The sequence below is a fragment of the Suillus subaureus genome (genome assembly GCF_016647635.1).
Source record: "Suillus subaureus strain MN1 chromosome Unknown BJ212scaffold_41, whole genome shotgun sequence".
Lineage (NCBI taxonomy): Eukaryota > Fungi > Basidiomycota > Agaricomycetes > Boletales > Suillaceae > Suillus > Suillus subaureus.
The window spans coordinates 209,330-230,911 of NW_024538597.1; the positions used below are offsets into that span (position 1 = coordinate 209,330).

Sequence of the window (21,582 nt, forward strand, 5' to 3'; positions counted from 1 at the left end):
ATGTTGTGGAGGAGGTATTTCGTGACTGCATTGGGAAAGGTGCCCTCAATGTCCAAAAACAATGCTGACACCACCTTTTGGGACCTCCATGCATTTTTGACTGTCTCCTCCAGCAGATGGAGTGAGTCAGTAGTGGATCTACCTGGGCAACCTGTCATATGCCATTCCAGACTCTCAACTCTAAATCTGCTTCTCCGGATATCTGGATCCAAGATCCAGATCTCAAATGATCTGATCCATCTTTATCTTCCTTCTGGAATCCAAACCCTATATCAGCACCCAACCCCATTTAGACTTCCCCTGTTTCTGGACTCTGGTTAACTATGTTTCTCTTCTGATTATTGATCCATTACATACATTTCATTTCTGGTGTTCATTATTTGTGATCCATCCTACTTACTGATAGACTTTGCATATGCTTCGTACATAGCCTTTATGTTTGCTGATTGATTCCTATATGATACCTACAGTATATAAACCTCCTGTAACTCTTGGAAATACTCCAGTTCAAATATCATCTTAGTTCCTGCTCATTCCTGTGTCCTCCAGACTCAAGATAAGTCTCTTGTCATATTCCAAGTCTTAGGATTGTATCCTAGGCTACATTTCTGACTCTACCTTAAGGTAGTCCCCCTATCATCGAAACCTTCAATAGCTTCTCTCAGCGTCGTGTTAGCCAGCATGCTACTGCTGGAAGCATCTCAGAACTCCTGAGTCATCAACATCCAGAAACCCCTACACGGACCCCAGCCTTAGCCCCTCTGGGCAAAGGAGATCCGGACGACGATGACAATGATGATAATGATGATGATACCCCTGGCGGAAATCCGCCGGATGGGAATGGTGGAAATCCGGACAATGATCTGGATGATGATGATGATGATGATGAAAATGATGGCCTGAATCCGCAGGACCACATCATGGTGCCATCAGGAGTGGTCGTTGTGAGGGTGGGAACATGAGCCTTCCCTCCATTGCTTGGATCCAAAGAGATATACCGGTTGGCTGTCCACAAGTCATTGCCTTCGATGTCCTCAAGCCATTCAATCCAGTGCTGCTTCTTGGTAGCTTTGATCTCAGTCGCATAGAAATTCTTGATGGTCTTGAGTTCTGCATGGGAGGTGTGAAGAGGGAGACCTTGCATTTGATACGATATCCTACTGAGTTGCATGACCCTGTTCCTTAGTCCTGTGAGGCATCAGTTCCACCACCTTTTGGAGTGAGGACAAGGCTTTGAGTATGGGACACATTCGTCAATGGTTGTCGTAATGGACTGAGTGAGGTGGCAAGCCGCATCTTGGAATTCTTCATCGGATGCTAGGGGCTGAGCTGGGTGGGTAGAGATGATGTCATTGAGGCGCTTGTTGAAGGTCTCCCAGTCGACCTCTCGCCAGTTCCAATGAGGAGTCAGTTCAGTCCAGGGTGTTTTGAGATCTAGGATGGTTGGTATTGGAATGTGGTCAGTCTTGGGGCCACAGTGGGCTAACTTGCATGTTAATATTGAAAACCTCCTCAGCAGATTCCGCAAGCTCATTGGAGAGCTATTGTACCTTGCAGTGTGCACTCATCCTGACATCTCATATGCAGTCAACTCCCTCGCTCAACACAATTCAAACCCATCCCCTGCACATTTTGCTGCTGCCAAATGACTTCTTTGTTACCTTTCTGGGACTCAGAACCTCTGTCTCCACTATGGGGGTGCTTGGGTGAATGAGGGACTACATGCCCACTGCGACACCAACTGGGCAAGCTCACCTGAGGACCATCTCTCCATCTCCAGCTATGTCTGGTTCTTTGCTGGTGGGATCATCATGCACATCTCCAAAAAGCAGACCACTCACATGCTGTCCTCTATGGATGCTGAGTACATGGCAGTCACTCACACCATCCAAGAGGGCCTCTGGTTGAAATCCCTCCTTGTCCAGCTCCACGTCCCTTTCACTCTTCCTGTCCTGATCTACTGTTAAGGTCATGTGCTCAAGGGGGTTGGATCACAAGGGCTTGGCCTCAGCTCGTATGCTGTGCCCCTTTCCTGAGTATGTGCCCTTAATTTCCGGGGGCTAGAACAGTTGTCTGGAGTTTCCAGGATTTGACTAGGGCAGACAATGGATGTCCAGATCTGAAATGTGAGATAAATCTGATGAATGTCCAGATGTTACTTGGGCAAGCAGATAAGACTAATCCGGACAAAGTCCGGACTAGAAACTAACAGAGGATAGACTACCTTAAGGTAGAGTTGGAAATGTAGTCTAGGATGCAATCCTAAGACTTCAGAATATGACAAGAGACTTGTCTCAAGTCCAGAGGACACCGGAATGAGCAGGAACTAAGATGATATTTGAACTGGAGTATTTCCAAGAGTTACAGGAGGTTTATATACTGTAGGTATCATATAGGAATCAATCAGCAAACATAAAGGCTATGTACGAAGCATATGCAAAGTCTATCAGTAAGTAGGATGGATCACAAATAATGAACACCAGAAATGAAATGTATGTAATGGATCAATAATCAGAAGGGAAACATGGTTAACCAGAGTCTGGAGACAGGGGAAGTCTAAATGGGGTTGGGTGCTGATATAGGGTTTGGATTCCAGAAGGAAGATAAAGATAGATCAGATCATTTGAGATCTGGTGTAGGGATTTCATATTCTGTGGGCTTGTATAGGCAGATATTGCTTAGTGTTATGTTCGCACTTTTGGTGCTTATGTAATCATCATAGTTTTCACCATCTACCAGTACCAGTCTGAGACTGAGAGTTATTAGCATGATTTCCTATCCTCTCTGAGCACTGAGCTTAGTCCAGAAACCCTTTAGGGTTGAATAGCAGCTAGGCATAGCACATTTAGCCCAACATTAGAAGTCTACTTTTCAGTTCTCTTCTTGTTGTGTTTCCCACACTGGATCTTGGATCCAGATATCCAGAGAAGTGAATTTAGAGTTGAGAGTCCAGAATGGCATATGACATCTACATGGACAATACTGGGGCAATCTCACTATCAACAGAGGCATGGAACCACATTCAGTCAAAGCATATTGACATTCATTATCTATTCATCTGGGAGCATATCGAAAAGGGGACATTCCTACTTAAGTGGCTGCCTTCACACATGAATACTGCAGACATTTTTACCAAGGTGCTCCTGTGTCCTCTCTTCGAGAAACACTTGCCTGGTCTCCAGCTGGTGTCTCACTGAGGGGGTGTGTTGACATAATCATGCATTCCCAACATGTCATTGTTCTTGCCTCTTACTATGTACTGTACAGCACCTTCACCACTCAGCCACAGATCCTCCATAGACCCATATGTACTCACTTTGTGCCTTTTCTCACCTCAGCATTGTTCTATTAACTTTCACTGAGGTGAGCTCATCTTGTACTGTGTAGTTGACACACCTGCTCACATGTAACCTAGTCTTTACTAGGTACTTATTAATATAGCATTGTTCTATTAACTTCTACTGAGTCTTAACTAGACTCTCCACAAGAACTGTGCTAGTTATCATACACACCTAGTGCTGGTATGATCATCACACTGGGATACTTCAGGTAAACCAATACTCCTTATCTATGATGGCCATGGATCACATGTCACACCAGAGATGCAGCGCCTGGTGGTTGAGCATAATATTGAGCAGTTCTGTCTTCCCCCACACACCACTCATGAGCTGCAGCCCCTGGATGTCGGTGTTTTTGGTCCCCTCCAGCATGCATGGTACAAACATTGTGAGGAAGTGTTGGATGAAACCAGTGAAGAGATGGCACATGCTGACTTTGTCAATGAATATATGGCAGCATGTGAGAAGGTGTTCACAACTGAGATCATTTTAAAGGTGTGGAAGAACAGTGGTATTCAGCCGTTTAATCCCAGTATTTTCACCGACCATGATTTTGCCCCAAGCATGGGCACATCCACTGAAGCTAGTGTCCCTGCCTCCTACCCCATACAGCCAAGTCAGCTTCCAGTGCATCCTCCAAACATAGATGCCGACACTCTGCAGAATGACCCAGAAACTGAATCAGACAGTAGCTCAAGCATAGACTCAAGCTCTGAGGATGATGTGGATGATGCCAACAGTACTGATGATGAGAACAAAGATGAGGACAGTCCAATCAACTCAACTGGAACCTCCTTTGCACTGCCCACACACCATACTATGTCCTTCCCTTCCTTCAACACTCCAAACTCTTGCCCACAACTGCCACTACACAGCTGCCATCAGTGCAACATGTCTCAAGACTCTGACATCTCTGTCCTTCAGGACCAAGTGAGGGAACTGGAATCACAGGTCCATGCCACAGAATCAAAGGTCTGTGCTGCACAATGGCATTAAGCAAGGTTAATGCTACAGTATGAGGAAGAAATTAAATTCACATACTGGAAAGAAAAAGACTCATGCCCTCAATATCAATGTACACTGGTTAATGTCAGCTCAAGGACTCAAAAAATGTGAGGAGTAAGAGATGGTGAAAGGAGCTGCTCGGAAGAAGAAGGAGGAAGTGAAGGAACATGCTGTGGCCAGAAAGGCAGCACAGGTAGCACAACAGGCAGCAGTGCAGGGTGCTGGTGCAGTGGCATGTTTTACAGGCTCCTTTTCCACCAAGAACAAGGATGATCTTATTGATATTGCAGGCACCCTCCAAATTTCTACTGCAGGGACCAAACCAGAGCTCTTGAAAGCCATCAAAGAATACTTCAAGTCACATCCAGAACTCAAGACTAATAAATGCTTTGTAGGCCTTTTTGCCAGCTGCTCTTGCACTGGACAAAAATGGACCTTCCATGAAGGCCCTTCTAATGAAACTGATCAGAATGTCCCCCCTACCACATGCCCTCATCTCGATATCACTCCTTCCATTACTACTTCATCACATGCAGGACCATCCTGTGAAGTGCTGTTTGCTTCATCCTCTTGCAGTATTCTCCCAAGCATACCTCTCACTTACTCTTCCCCCTACCATACTAACACATTTAATCCATACTTAGATAGTAATCATATACTGTCCAGTTCCAGCACACATTATTTTTCAGCTTACCTGACTGCCACTAGTCAACACCAGTCACCCTCTCTACATCAGTAAATCATGAGTTTAGTTCTCTAGCTTTTTTGCACTTATTTATGTGGATCATTACAGATCGTCACTTTTTCCCACTATCTGTTTGGACATGAAAAGCTCATGCTTTGAAATTAAGTAACAAGCATATAATAAGTGGAAAAGCTGTAAAAAAGTGACCAAGTCAAAAAGTGAGTTACAAGGAAGAAGTAAACAAGGTAAGAGAAAAAAGTGAGTTATGCTAACATGCTATTTTGAAGGCATGATGGTCAGCATACTTGTTGATGTAGAAAAGGGTGAATATGTCGAGAACATGGTGGGATTTAATCACCAAGGGGAGCATATCAGTACCATAGACAGGAATAAGGTGAGCAGAACAAAAATAGTATCTACATGGATAACCACAAAATGTGTGTGCTGATCAACAGAAGAAGGTTCCACCATCCACATTCCAGTGTCATCATCTGGTGTATTTCTGACTCAGTTGAACCAGTGGACAACCACACATGGATAGTATACACCCCTAAGTTGAAAAGAAAAAAAAGTGAGTACCTGAGCAATGTCCATACCCTGCATTCCATGAGCATTTGGGTCAGTAATGACAAACATGCAATCTTTGTGTGCATGCCCACTTCTCCACTTGGGAGACACACGAATGTATTTGTGTTTCATCCCACCAATCCCACTCAAATCGCTCAGTGCGAAGAACACTGATACTGCAGAATTAAAGACCTGTATCTTCCCGTTGAAATGAGCGCAGTCCATGAGACTGTCAGGCACTTTGGTAGGGTCCATGTCCAGATATAATTGTCTGGCAAGGAATTGCAAGACAAGATCAGCCAAATGGGGGATATCAAGCTTGTTAGCAAGTGCATGGACACTTTGTGCCCGCTTTGTCCCCTCTATTTGAATCAATAGTAAGCATATTAAGATTGAGCAGATGAACAAATGGCATATGAGATGTTCATGTGAGTTCAACATGTGCAAGGACAGATGTTGGTGTGCCATTGTCCTCAGAGTCAGCAATAACATCAGCATCAGGTGCACTGGCACTTTTTGGCATGCTAGGTTCTTGTGAGTCTGAGCCAATATGGGGCTCTTCTGCATCAGTTTGCACAGAGTGAATAGCAGGTTCTCTGTCATATCCCACAATCTGGACCCACATTCCATCATATTCCCACGCCTTCTGAGCCTACATCCGGACCCCACTTCATATCCAACTCATTCCCAGATCCCCTTCCACTGTGTGCTCCACACCTCAGCAGGATTGACTATGCTCCAGATTTACCCCTGAGCTCTGGACCATTGGATCTCCACTGCTAGCCTGATCCATACCCCCCTGTCCCATCCACCTTATGCACACTCCATCCAGCAAGACATCCAGACTTCACCTCATCTTGGATTCTGGACTATATCCACCTTCTCATACCCTGGTCCTGTATCCACCTTGTCTTCTGGATCCCCAGATCTCCGGACCTATTCCCACCCTCTGTCTGATATCCTGCACCTATCCCCATTTAGGCATCTCTGCCTTTCTGGCTTTCAGTTACCTCTTGTTCCATCTTGCTTATTGATCCTTGTATGAGTCTTCATCTCTGAGTTCATTTACTTATGTTCTGTCTTACTTACTAATGTGTTTCCACATGCTTGTACATAGCCTTGCTCCTTTGCTTACTGATCCCCTCAGATATTGTCCAGTATATAACCCCTGTAGATACTCCTGTAGTTTCCTTAGTTTGAATATCATCTTAGATCCTGTTCTATCTGCCCAATCTTCTTCTGGACTTCAGTCCATCTGAGTTTGTCCTTTTCCATAAGGCCTAGGGATGGATTCCCTAGGCCAGAATTCTGGACCTTCGGATTTGTCCCCTATGTCTCTGTCCCAAGTCTAGGGATTGCTTCCCTAGGCTGGAGTCTTGCCTTTCCAGCACTTACCCTCTTTTCAGACTTTGGTCCACTTCCTGTCTCTCCAACTCTACCTAAGGGTAGTCTACCTCTGTTTGCTTCTACATCGGACTTCATCCAATGTAGCCCCTATTCCTTCCAGACCTCTGGATGTCCTGTCCTTCAGATGTTCCATCCTCCTAACCCTCAGACATTCTGCCCTCCATACCTTCTGCCCTCTGTACCTTCCCTTCCACCCTCCATACCTTCGGACATTCCATCTTCCTAACCCTCGGACATCCTATCCTCCTGTCCTTCAGACATTCTGCCCTCCATACCTTTGGACATCCTGTCCTCCTGTCCTCTGGACCTTTGGACCTCCTATCCTTCCATCCTGTTTCCTGTAGAAGTATTACCTTGCAGTGGGAACTCTCCTGAGCACTTCCTGCATTCCTCCAGAACTCTTCCATGCTCCTCCAGATGTTTCCTGCACTCCTCCAGAAGTCCTCTAGCACTCCACCAGAGTAGCCAGCCTCTGGAAGTCCTCTGGACTTTGTTGGATCATCATTGGACTTCCTCTGAAATGAAGGGCACATACTCAGGTAAGGGGCACAGCATACAAGCTGAGGTCAAGCCCCTCTGAGTCAGTCTCTCTCTCCTTTGAGCAACATGGTTCTTAACATCCTCTATCTGCCAATGATTCTAGTAGTGATGAAAGTCATAATTAAATACTAAACATGTACCTGTGAGCATTCCACAAATATGGAAATCCATGTGTGATGCTGCCAATTTATCTAAACACTGATTAGTTAGCAGCATCTGTCCCAGCGCCTTGTATGGGCTGGAACACCTCCAAGGCTCTTTTATGGCTTTGATGTGCTTGGACTCCATGATCAAGGAGCACAGCCCATTTGGGGCACCAAACAGTCAAATAAGGTAGACATAATGAGACATGGAATGTTGCCTAGGAAGCGAGAAGGTAGTGACTACTCCGGTGGTCTTGAAAACCTTGTGATATGTGTGAAAATGAGTAAGCACATCTTCAATTTCAGAGAGGGATTTTTTGGTGATGACATTATGATGGATGAGGTAACAGAATTCAAGTAATGCCTGGAAGGCACGCACAACATCAACTGGGACATAGCCTTCAATCACAGGTAAGTAAACCTTGGGACAATCAGTGCTACAATGTTTTACATAGAACAAAATGTAGATTACCTTCATAAGTGCTTTTGAGTTGCCACCTGTCCACTGTTTGAAGTGACATCCTTGGGGAAATCTGCACAATCCAGGGAATGGAGGAACTGCCACAATCCTACAAAAAATTAAGTCAAAGTGAAATTACAATAGAGAAAACGCACCTTTGGTCAATATCATCTAGAATTGTTAAGAACCATGTTGCTCAAAAGAGAGAGAGACTGACTCAGAGGGGCTTGGCCTCAGCTCGTATGCTGTGCCCCTTACCCGAGTATGTGCCCTTCATTTCAGAGGAAGTCTGATGATGGTCCGATGAAGTCCAGAGGAGCACGGGAAACATCTGGAGGAGCACAGGAGAGTTCCAGAGGAATGCAGGAAGTGTTCAGGAGAGTTCCCACTGCAAGGTAATACTTCTACAGGAAACAGGATGGAAGGATAGGAGGTCCAAAGGTCCAGAGGACAGGAGGACAGGAGGACAGGAGGGCAGGATGACAGAGGACAGAAGGACAGGATGTCTGAAGGTACAGAGGGCAGGATGTCCAAAGGACAGGAGGATAGGATGTCTGAAGGTACAGAGGGCAGGATGTCCGAAGGACAGGAGGATAGGATGTCCGAGGGTTAGGAGGACGGAACGTCTGAAGGTACAGAGGGCGGAAACATCTGAAGGTACAGAGGGCGGAACATCTGAAGGACAGGATGCCCAGAGGTACGAGGGACAGGAGGTCTGGAGGTCCAGAAGGAATAGGGGCTACATTGGACTCCATCCAATGTAGAAACAAACAGAGGTAGACTACCCTAAGGTAGAGTTGGAGAGACAGGGATTGGACCTAAGTCCAGAAAGAGGGTAAGTGCTGGAAAGGCAGAGCTCCGGCCTAGGGAATCAATCCCTAGGCCTGATGAGTAGGACAGACTTAGGTGGACTGTTAAGGTCATACTCAAAAGATAACTGGATCTGAAGGGTTTCAGCCTCAGCTTGTGCGCTGTGCCCCTTACCCGAGTATTGCCCCTTATTTCAGGAAGGCAAGGCTAATGCGTCCGGAAGGTTGGACGAGTAGCGTAACGGATCCGGATGACTTCCAGATGAGGGATAAGTATCATAGGGCTAATCCGGACAAGTCCAGACTAGAAACTAACGGTAATGGACTGTCGGGGACAGAGGCGGATATGGATAGACTATAGGAATCAATCCTAAGTCTTGGAGGGTGACAAGAGTAGAGGTACTCAAGTCCAGAGGACAGGAATGAGCAGAACTAAGATGATATTTGAACTGAGGTACTACAGAAAGTTACAGGAGGTTATATACTATAGGTATCTAATGGAATGATCAATCAGCAGAGTCTGAGGCTATGTATGAAGCATGTGGATAGTCTATTGGTAAGTAGAAACAGATCACAAATCATGAAACAGAAATGAAACATAGGTAGCGGATAAGGGAACAGGATGGATATACAGATAACCGAAATACTGGAGTTAGGGGGTTACTGAAAGGGGACGAGCACTGGTTGTGGATTTGGATAAGTTGTGGACTGGACTGGATGAGTGGACAGGTTGAATGACGAGATGTTGGAGGGAGATAAGATATGGATCTGAGAAGAGATAAGGGTCGGATCTGAGATCTGGATATGTGGATATGACATGGACCAAAGTCCAAGAGAGGATCGGGCAAGTCTAAGTTGATGTTCAAACTAAGGAAACTACAGGAGTATCTACAGGGGTTATATACTGGACAATATCTGAGGGGATCAGTAAGCAAAGGAGCAAGGCTATGTACAAGCATGTGGAAACACATTAGTAAGTAAGATGGAACATAAGTAAATGAACTCAGAGATGAAGACTCATACAAGGATCAATAAGCAAGACGGAACAAGAGGTAACTGAAAGCCAGAAGGCAGAGAATGCCTAAATGGGGATAGGCGCAGGATATCAGACAGAGGGTGGGAATAGGTCCGGAGTTAATATCCGGAGGTCCAGAGATCTGGGGATCCGGAAGACAAGGTGGATACAGGACCAGGGTATGAGAAGGTGGATAGGGTCCAGAATCCGAGACAAGGTAAAGTCTGGATGTCTTGCTGGATGGAGTGTACATAGGGTGGATGGGACAGGGGGTTATGGTTCAGGCTAGCAGTGGAGATCCAATGGTCTGGAGCTCAGGGGTAAATCCAGAGTGTAGTCAATCCTGCTGAGGTGTGGAGCACACAGCAGAAGGGGATCTGGGAATGAGTTGGATATGAAGTGTGGTCCAGATGTAGGCTTGGAAGGCGTGGGAATATGATGGAACATGGGTCTGGATTGTGGGATATGACACAAGCCCAAAACTTGGTGGACAAGGTGGCATTAAGAAAGCAGGGTGCTTTGCATTCATATGTTGAGTGTACCCTGACTGATTTCTAAACCAGCAGTTGCACCCTGGCTTTGTACAAGAGATGGAAAGACTGCTAGGCTTTCGGGGTGATTGTGACATGGTGCCAAGAACCTGTTGCGGTATACCCTTGCCTTGAGTAGATGTATTTTAGTAGACATTTGAGTGTGATATGTGAATGAATTTGAATGACTTACTGAGACTGAATGCAGGATGGAGGGGTGGTATGCCCTTGCCCCAAGTGATGCATGGTATGCCCTTGCCTCAAGTGATGGGTGGAAGAATTCAGTTGACTGACCAGAGGAGGTTGAGCACAGGAGGGAGGGTGGTACACCCTTTCCTTGAGTAGACATTTGAGTGTGATGCATGGAAGAATTTGATTGACTTACTGAGATGAGTGATACGCCCTTGCCTTGAGTGATGTATGGAAGAATTCAGTTGACTGGACTGGAGACTGAGTGCAGAAGGAACTGTCTGATAGCTTGAGTTGACTAGCCTGTGTTGGAGGTGAGTACACATACCTGTAGTGAGTATAGGTGGACTTGGAAAATCAGTATTGAGTGCTACTGAAGGGTTGTTTGTTTGCATTTAGGAAATTTCATACATTCAACTTACTTTGACTTACCTTTTATCACTGTCATTTGCCACATTCCTCTTCTGTCCTTGCCTGCCATTCATATCTGCCATGGCACCTCTCCTCCCTCCTTGCCATACATGTGTCAAAAATGCCACACAATGTCCTGGGCTTGTGCTTCTTGAAGGTAAACAAAAATGATGCACCCAAGCCCAGATTAAGGAGGACAAACAGCATGCCAAGGATGCACAAGACACACAGGAAGCTGATTTGCAGCATGGAATTGATCGTATTGCAAGCATTGAGGCTGCCATGGAGTTGGAGCAGGGTATCCAGGTGACTGCAAAAGCGAAGCCAGTAAAGCCTCATGCTAGGCCAGTCAAGAAAAAGACAGATAGGGTAGGTGCAGCTAGTGAACTTACCTCTGGGAGTCTGCCTGTACCTCCAGCACCAGCTCAGAGTCAAGGTGGCATGAAGGGCCAGGATGCTGGTGATATGGGTGAAGGAGATGTTGAAGCAGTTGGGAACAAGGTTGCAAAGCTGCTGAAGAAGATCAAGAAGGTGCATGAGGCAATCAGTGCTACAATCCTTGGTAGTGATCAGCAAGTCAAAGAGACTGGTACTGACAAGGAAATCCTTTACTGTCAGTGAATTTATCTTCTTACCATCATGTTGATGCTCACTGAATCCACACTGTGTTTTATGACCTTGACTTGGGCACTTAGTAGTAAGAAATTCGGTTTGACAGGAAAGGTCAACAACTGGCGCACTCACATGGAACCTGAAACCAAGTCAAAAGTGTCCCCTGTCGCAAGACCTGAAACTGAACCTTCAGGTGGCTCTGTTTTGTCAGTGACAACCCTGAAGACAAGTCAGACTGTGGCAACCACAGTCTCACTTGCAAAAGACCCACCCCTTTCCTTGATGGATTCATCAGACAATTCCATATCGGACAATGGTGAGGATGGAGGCAATGAAGAAGATGGAAATGGGGACAATGAAGATTTTGAAGAGCACCTGTCTACTAATGTAAAAGGGAAGGTGGGAATGAAGGTGAGTCACTCATCTTCATTTGATGCATACTCACATCAGTTTGTCTTAGTCTATTGTACAGATTGCTGAGAGTTCAGATGATGGATTGTCCAACATTCCTGTATCCACACCATTTAATCTACTGCTGTTTAGTCAACAAGCTGACATAGTAAGACTTGCTCTGGAGCAGGCCCAGCAACCTCACGCAGTCTTGTCCATGAAGAGAACAATCAAGGAAGCCAGGTTGATAGGCTCCTCTGAAGACAACAATCAAGACAACAACAACGAGGGGGAGAAGGAGGAGGAGTTCATTATTGACCCTATGTTAGTCAATAAAGAATCTTCCTCAATCACAAAGGTCCCTGAGCAAATGTGCACTACTACAAAGGTAAGTGTTTATATATATATCTTTATGATGCTAATATATACTCTAGACTAGTGTGACAGTCACTGGCACTGAGAAACCAAACCCACCTAAGAAACTGAAATTGGAACCCATCCTTCCAACAATCCCTGAACCCAGCTTGATGTCTGCTGACATGGCAACACAACCCAAATCTGGAAGTCAGTGGTGAAACATGGATCTCCCACCAATTATGCTGGAGGACAGTGCATGGCATAGGAGCTTTATCCCAACAGTTTTTCTTTGGGCAGGTGCCCAGCCAAAACTTTGGTCCATCAAGGCCGAAAATTTACATCCAGCGCTCCAGGCCATTTTTGACATTGCATTTCCAGGAATGAATTACAATGTTCAACCAAAAGGCCCTATTATGGGCTTGGTATGTCTCACTCTTATTTTCATATCCAACTATTTTAATCTGCACCCAAAGGTGAATCAACACCTTTGCTCCTGGCACAGCAATTTCAGATCAACAGCAATTGCCCTTGTCACTAATTTTTTGGCTACTTCTAAAAATAATGAGATTGATGATGATGACAATGCTGACTATGAACAGGAACTAGCAGCAAGTCTTCTCAAGAATTGGGCTTTCCTCTATGAGGATCCAGAGAATTGTGACCCCAACAAGATCTACCAGTCGGTGTTCATGATAGAAATGATCAAGTCTGCTCACATCAATGCAACTGCTGGATTCCTCAATGTACCGGCACTTGACACAGACACTCTACAAGTGAAGGGCATGCAAGCTATAATCACTGCAAGTGCTGCTGCAGTAGGTTGTGTCTGTTAATTTTAACTTTGATTAATGGTTTATTTTTGCAGCTCAAATGCACTTTCAATTTCTCTGCAAAGCCAAAAAAATTTGCCAATGACTTCAGCACTGGCACCAACAGTGTGAAGGGCAGCATTAGGGCCTGCAAAACACCCCTGAAGTGCAACAAATCAACCAGTAAAGACACCACTACAGCATCAGTGTTTTCAGAGGCTAACTGCAGCTCAGTGACATTGGAATATTATGAATCCCTCAAGAGGCGAGGGGTGAAGTACACAATGGATACAATTGCCTTGGTGCAGAAGTGGCAGGAAATGGCCCAAGATGCTCCTTCTCAGCTAAAGCCGATGGGCAGACATGCCCTGCTCTGTAAGTAATTTTTACTTGATATGTACTCTACTGACCACATGTCCAACAGAATACTTCTCAGCTTTATCCCTCTGTCCCACATCATCTGTCATTTTATTAATGCATCTTTGTCATAATTCCCCCACCTCCAGTAAATTGAGCCATCTTTGGACTACTTCTAGATGTTAAGGTCACATGCTCAAGGGGGTCGGATCACAAGGGCTTTGTCATATCCCACAATCCAGACCCATGTTCCATCATATTCCCACGCCTTCCAAGCCTACATCTGGACCCCACTTCATATCCAACTCATTCCCAGATCCCCTTCCACTGTGTGCTCCACACCTCAGCAGGATTGACTATGCTCCAGATTTACCCCTGAGCTCTGGACCATTGGATCTCCACTGCTAGCCTGATCCATACCCCCCTGTCCCATCCACCCTATGCACAATCCATCCAGCAAGACATCTGGACTTCACCTCATCTCAGATTCTGGACTATATCCACCTTGTCTTCCGGATCCCCAGATCTCCAGACCTCCAGATATTAACTCCGGACCTATTCCCACCCTCTGTCCAACATCCTGTGCCTATCCCCATTTAGACATCTCTGCCTTTCCAGCTTTTGGTTACCTCTTCTTCTGTCTTGCTTATTGATCCTTGTACAAGTCTTCATCTCCAAGTTCACTTACTTATGTTCCATCTTACTTACTAATGTGTTTCCACATGCTCATACATAGCCTTGCTCCTTTGCTTACTGATCCCCTCAGATATTGTCCAGTATATAGCCCCTGTAGATACTCCTGTAGTTTCCTTAGTTTGAATATCAACTTAGACTTGCCCAATCCTCTCTTGGACTTTGGTCCACCTAAGTCTGTCCTACTCATCAGGCCTAGGGATTGATTCCCTAGGCCAGAGCTTTGCCTTTCCGGCACTTACCCTCTTTCCAGACTTAGGTCCAATCCCTGTTCTCTCCAACTCTACCTTAGGGTAGTCTACCTCTGTTTGCTTCTACATCAGACTGCATCCAGTGTAGCCCCTATTCCTTCTGGACCTCCAGACCTCCTGTCCCTCATACCTCTGGGCATCCTGTCCTTCAGACATTCCACCCTCCATACCTTTGGACATCCTGTCCTTCTGTCCTCCATCATCCTGCCCTCCTGTCCTCCTGTCCTCCTGCCCTCCTGTCCTCTGGACCTTTGGACCTCCTATCCTTCCATCCTGTTTCCTGTAGAAGTATTACCTCGCAGTGGGAACTCTCCTGAGCACTTCCTGCATTCCTCCAGAACTCTCCCACACTCCTCCAGACGTTTCCTGCACTCCTCCAGAAGTCCTCTAGCACTCTCCACCAGAGTAGCCAGCCTCTGGAAGTCCTTTGGACTTTGTTGGACCATCATTGGACCTCATCTGAAATGAAGGGCCCATACTCAGGTAAGGGGCACAGCGTATGAGCTGAGGCCAAGCCCCTCTGAGTCAGTCTCTCTCTCCTTTGAGCAACATGATCTTAACAGGCTTGGCCTCAGCTTGTATGCTGTGCCCCTTTCCCGAGTATGTGCCCTTAATTTCCGGGGGCTAGAATAGTTGTCCGGAGTTTCCAGGATTTGACTAGGGCAGATAACGGACATCCATGTTAAGGTCATACTCAAGGGATAACTGAATCTGAAGGGCTTCGGCCTCAGCTCATGTGCTGTGCCCCTTACCCAAGTATTGCCCCTTATTTCAGGAAGGCAAGACTAACATGTCCGGAAGGTTGGATGAGTATCATAACAGATCCGGATGAGTCCAGACTAGAAACTAACGGTAATAGACTGTCAGAAACAGAGGCAGATATGGATAGACTATAGGAATCAATCCTAAGTCTTGGAGGGTGACGAGAGTAGAGATACTCAAGTCTGGAGGACAGGAATGAGTAGAACTAAGATGATATTTGAACTGAGGTACTACATGTTACGAACTAGGATAGTCGCAACAATAGCTACTCGATAAGAGTAATGGCTAAAGTTGAGTCAAGACCTTACAAATGTAAGGGTTGTAAGATGGGGAACATTACATTTCTCTCCATTTATTTCTGATTTCTGAGTTCTGGTTTTCTGGGACCTCCCTGATGGAGAGGGTCAGAGTAGGACTTTAATCCTTTGTTACAAACTAGGATAGTCGCAACAATAGCTACTCAATAAGAGTAACAGCTAAAGTTGAGTCAAGACCTTACAAATGTAAGGGTCATAAGACAAAGCAAAGAGAGTGTCTCTGCTTTGAATATCTGTCTTAGACGACTTAGGATTGGGGGTCCTAAGCAAAAGAATGTTCAGGTGAAAACCTAGTAGGATTAAAGTGAAGTACTACTGAGTACATCGTTGACTATATATAGGGAACTGTAGATGATTCAGGGCAGGCGTGAGTCAACCGATGAGTCAGAGATAAGAATGAGTCAGAGATAAGAGTGGGTCATCTAACAACAGCAGCAGCGATCATGATGTAATACAGAATGAGTCAGAGATAGTCTAGCGGCAGCAAAGTGCAGCTCATGACGTAATACAGGTGAAAAGGAAAGGAAAATGAATAGGGGCAAATGCAGTTGTAACACTACAGAAAGTTACAGGAGGTTATATACTATAGGTATCTAACGGAATGATCAATCAGCAGAGTCCGAGGCTATGTACGAAGCATGTGGATAGTCTATTGGTAAGTAGAAATGGATCACAAATCATGAAACGGAAATGAAACATAGGTAACGGATCAGGGAGCAGGATGGATATACACATAACCGAAACACTGGAGTTAGGGGGTTACTGAAAGGAGATGAGCACTGGTTGTGGATTCAGATAAGTTGTGGACTGGACCAGACGAGTGGACAGATTGAATGACTGTCATATCCGCATATCTGGATCTCAGATCCGACCCTTATCTCAGATCCACATCTTATCCCCCTCCAACATCTCATCATTCAATCTGTCCACTCATCCGGTCCATTCCACAACTCATCCAAATCCACAACCAGCACTCGTCTCTTTTTGGTAACCCCCTAACTCCGGTATTTCAGTTATCTGTATATCCATCCTGCTCCCTTATCTGCTACCTATGTTTCATTTCCATTTCATGATTTGTGATCCGTTTCTACTTACCAATAGACTATCCACATGCTTCGTACATAGCCTCGGACTCTGCTGATTGATCATTCCATTAGATACCTATAGTATATAACCTCCTGTAACTTTCTGTAGTACCTCAGTTCGAATATCATCTTAGTTCTGCTCATTCCTGTCCTCTGGACTTGAGTACCTCTACTCTCATCACCCTCCGAGACTTAGGATTGATTCCTATAGTCTATCTGTATCCACCTCTGTCCCCGACAGTCCATTACCGTTAGTTTCTAGTCTGGACTCGTCCGGATTAGCCATACAATACTTATCCCTCATCCAGAAGTCATCCGGATCTGTTACGCTACTCGTCTGACCTTCCGGACGCACTAGGCTTGCCTTCCTGAAATAAGGGGCAATACTCGGGTAAGGGGCACAGCATACAAGCTGAGGCCGAAGCCCTTCAGATCCAGTTACCCTTTGAGTATGACCTTAACAATGATGAGATGTTGGAGGGAGATAAGATGTGGATCTGAGATGAGATAAGGGTTGGATCTGAGATCCAGATATGCAGATATGACAGTCCAGATGTTACTTGGACAAGCAGATAAGGCTAATCTGGACGAAGTCCAGACTAGAAACTAACAGGGGATAGACTACCCTAAGGTAGAGCCAGAGATGTAGTCTAGGATGCAATCCTAAGACTCAGAATGTGACAAGAGACTTGGCTCAAGTCCAGAGGACACAGGAATGAGCAGGAACTAAGATGATATTCAAACTGAAGTATTTCCAAGAGTCACAGGAGGTCTATATACTGTAGGTATCATATAGGAATCAGTCAGCAAACACAAAGGCTATGTATGAAGCCTATGCAAAGTCTATTAGTAAGTAGGACAGATCACAAATAATGCATATCGGAAATGAAATGTATGTAACGGATCAATAATCAAAAGGGAAACATAGTTAACCGGAGTCCGGAGACAGGGGAAGTCTAAATGGGGTTGGGTGCTGATATAGTGTTTGGATTCCGGAAGGGAGATAAAGATAGATCAGATTATTGGAGATCCGGATCTCGGATACGGATGTCCAGAGAAGCGGATTTAGAGCTGAGGGTCCGGAATGGCATATGACACTAGATTACTTTTTGTCTCTATTTTTCGCGCTTTTGAACTGCTTTCTAGATGCTTTTTGCCTCTACTTTTCCCACTTTTGGACTACTTATTTTCAATTCAGGTAGTTTTTAATGTGCTGTTTCACATAGGTCTCATAAAATAAGTTGTTAAAAGTTGAGAAAAAGTTGAATTTGAGGCAAGAGATCTACTGAAAAAAGTAGTGTTCACTTTTGTTGTCTTGACATGACGTCCCACTGTGTTGTGCGAAAAAGTTGGCCATAAGTAGGTAAGAAGTGAACTCATGATTTACTGATGTATAATCTTTCCTGCAGCATATTCATATATTATACCTGTCTAGTTAATACCTTACAGTCCATAAGCATACTTGCACATTAAAAATACAAGCCTCGATGCTGTACAAAGCCTTTCGAATCCTTAATAACACTTGTCAAACGCCCCGGTTTCGTTCGTCGGAGAGTTAAACGGCAGTGTGACACAGTGTGACACGATGACTTCTATGGGGGCGAGAAATTTTGCAACTCTGTGCTCAAACACTGTTTCGCACCGGCTTCTCTCTGGCAACGTAGGCTGGACAGATTTCTTTATTTTTTTTACATAGCCTTAGAGTCTATACTAAATCCAACATGCTCCTAGTGTTTCTTTATTTTAATGTTGTGTAGTTGTTGTGTTATGAAAAACTGGTCGGAACGTTTTGCAACTCTGGGCAAGTGATAGTAGTGACCTTGGTAAACAAGGTAACAGCTGTAAATGAATTTTCAACATTTTCACTATTTTTGAACCGCCACAAGTCAAGACTTTCTGAACAGTGAGTTAGTACTGTCGGTCAGTGAATATCACGCAAATGCGAATACTAAAAAGTGTAGATGATCGCATTCACTTCTCCTGATCAGTCTTACCCAAGTCTTATACTATCTTAATGTAACCTCATCAAAGAGTCTGCCTGCTTTCACATATGTAGAAGACCCTCTGGATAGAACAACGCGCTGACAGCCGACGTCGAAACATGAGGAGGTACGAATCCTTCTATCTTTCCTTCATCTAAACCAAACCTATCCTATAAGCACGAGTTCTGTATCAACGAACTAACGAGCGCGCATTCACGAGAACGCTGTCTTTCAGCTCGGCTCGGACGCAACATAGAAGACCGCGAAGCATTCATCGTCTCCCTGAAGCCAAATCCCTTCAATCCCGTTCTTCCTCATTCCAAATCTGCTCGCTGCAGGATCTGCGAGACTTCGAGAAAAAAACTCACGCGCAACTCGAAGTCACTTCTCGGGATCATGCAGAGATAAATACTAAGTTGAACACGAGCAATGGGTGCGTGAGCTCTCTGATGAATGAAGTCGTATATCTTCGGGGGACTGCATGATCTAGACAGACCATAGACAAAACAATGAAGGATTTGTACATGGTCCACTATGGTGACTTCACTTGGAACTGAGATCTGACAGATGGTCCGAATCCAAGATTATATGCGAGTAATTTTGAATATATTTCATTCTACACCTTCTACAACCTTTACCTTCTACAAGTCTTGTCATTTGTACAATGTTTTATACAGGTCGACTGCTCGAGCATCACTGCAGTATAAATTAGAGCTTGGGAGCCTCGACGAAGGCGACACCCTGCAATATCGATATCTTTAGGTGAGATTGAATTGGACAAGAGAAATACAGACCTTCTCGATGTTAGCAGAGAGCTCGGGAAGAGCAGCTTGGACAAGCGCGTTCTCAGCGGGGGTGATCTTACCGAGACCATGAATCTTAGCGACACCATCAACCTGGGACGTTATCAGTATCAAAGACATTCAGCATCATTGTGTTAACCTACACCAAGTTCGACCGGAGCAGAGAAATACTCTAGGTCCTTGCCAAGTTCCTTCTTGAGGGCGTCACCACCCGTCTTGTCTGAAGCAAGGTTGACAAATGTCGGGGTGACGATTCCCTTTTCGCCTTTGATGGCACGGATCACTTTCCCGGCGAACTCAGCACCCGCGTAAGCCATGGAAAGAGTTGCTGAGCCAGCACCGTCCTTCGCCTTGACAACTTCGTCTCCACCAAATTGGATGCGGTTGATGAGGCCATCAATAGCGGTGGCGTCAAGGGATGCTGGCAGAGGGTGGGAAGATTGAGAGAGTAGGGGAACAATCTGATGTCATGTTAGTCACTTCTGAAGATGAGCATTTGAAAGCACAACTGACGGTAACACCACTGTGGCCACCGACCACAGGAACTGATACTGACGGTGATAATGAACGATCACCGAGAATTTCAGAGACGAAAGTCGAAGCGCGAACGACATCCAGCGTTGTTACACCAAAAATCCTGATTATGTCCTATTAATGCCGGCCATGCTGTTCATATTACGATCTTACCTCTTGGGGTCAAAAACACCATGCTTCTTAAAGACCTCCGCAACGATAGGAACTGTGGAGTTAACAGGATTGGAAATAACAAGGACGAAAGCCTTCGGGGCCGTAGTGGCAATGCCAGTAGCGAGGTCACGGACAATGCCAGCATTGATCTATGGGTGCATAAGTGGTTAGACGACCTAATATAACTGAGTGAGCTAACCTTGAACAAATCATCACTATATGGCGCCATAAAAATCAGTAACATTGATACATAACGACCCGAATAGCAACACCGACCGGGTCATCTAAGAAATCGTATGAGATGAGCCATCGTTTGATTTGAGCATTGTGCACGAGAACTCACGCCAGGCTTTCTTGGAATACCAGCAGGAATTACGACAACATTAGCACCAGTCAGTGCTTTCTTGAGACCGTCATCGGGGGGCAGGAATCCTTCGACTTTGGCGGGGGTAGCAATATGAGAAAGGTCCACGGCCACCCCGGGAGAGTTTACAATATCATAAAGAGCGAGCTGTATAGGATATATCATTCACCATCTGAGCTGGATGCTTGTTGATTACTTTACCTCTGTCACAGCACGGTTGGCCTTCAGGAGAAGCGATAACGGCTGGCCGATACCACCTATAGTTGATTAAGGGATCTGAGCGATCGCGTAGACAAGGAAGTACTACGGTACCTGCAGCACCGAGAACGACAGCTTTCATGGTGTTTGAGAGTGTGGAAGAGTGAGCTGTGGAAGAGTTCAAGCAGAGATCCGAAGAGATATCGGAAGAGAGTTATTTAAGACTTATTTATCGGCCCTATGTATATATATGGAAATGACATACGGGACCTAGCTCGAAAAGGGTACAGGCAAGGTAAATCTCAGCTCGAAATTCTTGCGTGCTTGGGGTGGTCCGTGATTTACTTGATACCTAGCGTACTTGCAGGCAAGCAAAGCACCACGGAAGGAAAGACTGGAGTTACAGGTGAAAAGTAAACAAATGCATTGCAATCTCTCGCCTCCAAGTCCTCCCAGCATCGTTAAATTTTCCCACCAGCTACCCCGCATATGTGAGAGAGACAAGTAAGTGTAAGTGAAGTTGTTCACGCATCCCGACGTGAACTTTAGAATGAGGGGGCCGTCACTAGCTTGGTATGCTTCATGGGAATGGCTCCATACCAGATTCAACTTTACAATAACCCCCTTGTTATCTCCAACACGGCGACCGGGTAATGCTCAGCTGACTTGAAGAAGCCGAGACAACTAAAGCTTTAAAACTTGGTGAGATGTATAATGCCTGAAATGGTGAGAGAGGTTACATCACGAGGGCAGCCTCCCCTATGATGCACCCTCTCTCACCGTTTCAGAGTAATTGCCAGTGAATCATACATAGAT

General features: G+C 45.3%; 5 protein-coding genes across 5 annotated transcripts; 2 read left to right on the forward strand and 3 right to left on the reverse strand.

Annotated features, from left to right (window-relative positions):
* Positions 1 to 4,464: 4,464 nt before the first annotated feature.
* On the forward strand, positions 4,465 to 5,534 carry BJ212DRAFT_1303284 (uncharacterized protein; the record flags this gene model as incomplete). The annotated part of the gene is made up of 4 exons (XM_041333392.1): positions 4,465 to 4,734; positions 5,213 to 5,246; positions 5,316 to 5,422; positions 5,484 to 5,534. 4 exons carry the CDS (start codon positions 4,465 to 4,467, stop codon positions 5,532 to 5,534), a joined length of 462 nt encoding a protein of 153 aa, XP_041188281.1.
* A 79-nt stretch (positions 5,535 to 5,613) lies between these two features.
* Positions 5,614 to 5,805, reverse strand: BJ212DRAFT_1210850 (uncharacterized protein; the record flags this gene model as incomplete). The annotated part of the gene is made up of 1 exon (XM_041329229.1): positions 5,614 to 5,805. A coding segment is annotated over one exon (192 nt), but the record flags the coding sequence as incomplete, so codon positions are not given.
* Positions 5,806 to 8,061: 2,256 nt separating this feature from the next.
* BJ212DRAFT_1209514 (uncharacterized protein) lies at positions 8,062 to 8,271 on the reverse strand (the record flags this gene model as incomplete). Its single annotated transcript, XM_041329201.1, has 2 exons — positions 8,062 to 8,106; positions 8,158 to 8,271. Coding segments are annotated over 2 exons (159 nt in total), but the record flags the coding sequence as incomplete, so codon positions are not given.
* Positions 8,272 to 11,220: 2,949 nt separating this feature from the next.
* Positions 11,221 to 13,650, forward strand: BJ212DRAFT_1303285 (uncharacterized protein; the record flags this gene model as incomplete). The annotated part of the gene is made up of 8 exons (XM_041333393.1): positions 11,221 to 11,256; positions 11,286 to 11,716; positions 11,798 to 12,122; positions 12,184 to 12,489; positions 12,536 to 12,665; positions 12,756 to 12,880; positions 13,058 to 13,273; positions 13,324 to 13,650. The coding sequence occupies 8 exons, from the start codon at positions 11,221 to 11,223 to the stop codon at positions 13,648 to 13,650; spliced, it is 1,896 nt and encodes a 631-aa protein (XP_041188284.1).
* Positions 13,651 to 19,422: 5,772 nt separating this feature from the next.
* On the reverse strand, positions 19,423 to 20,908 carry BJ212DRAFT_1281526 (lactate/malate dehydrogenase; the record flags this gene model as incomplete). Its single annotated transcript, XM_041331624.1, has 8 exons — positions 19,423 to 19,455; positions 19,509 to 19,610; positions 19,661 to 19,978; positions 20,031 to 20,154; positions 20,205 to 20,353; positions 20,548 to 20,715; positions 20,770 to 20,825; positions 20,881 to 20,908. The coding sequence occupies 8 exons, from the start codon at positions 20,906 to 20,908 to the stop codon at positions 19,423 to 19,425; spliced, it is 978 nt and encodes a 325-aa protein (XP_041188285.1).
* Between the last annotated feature and the right edge of the window lie 674 nt (positions 20,909 to 21,582).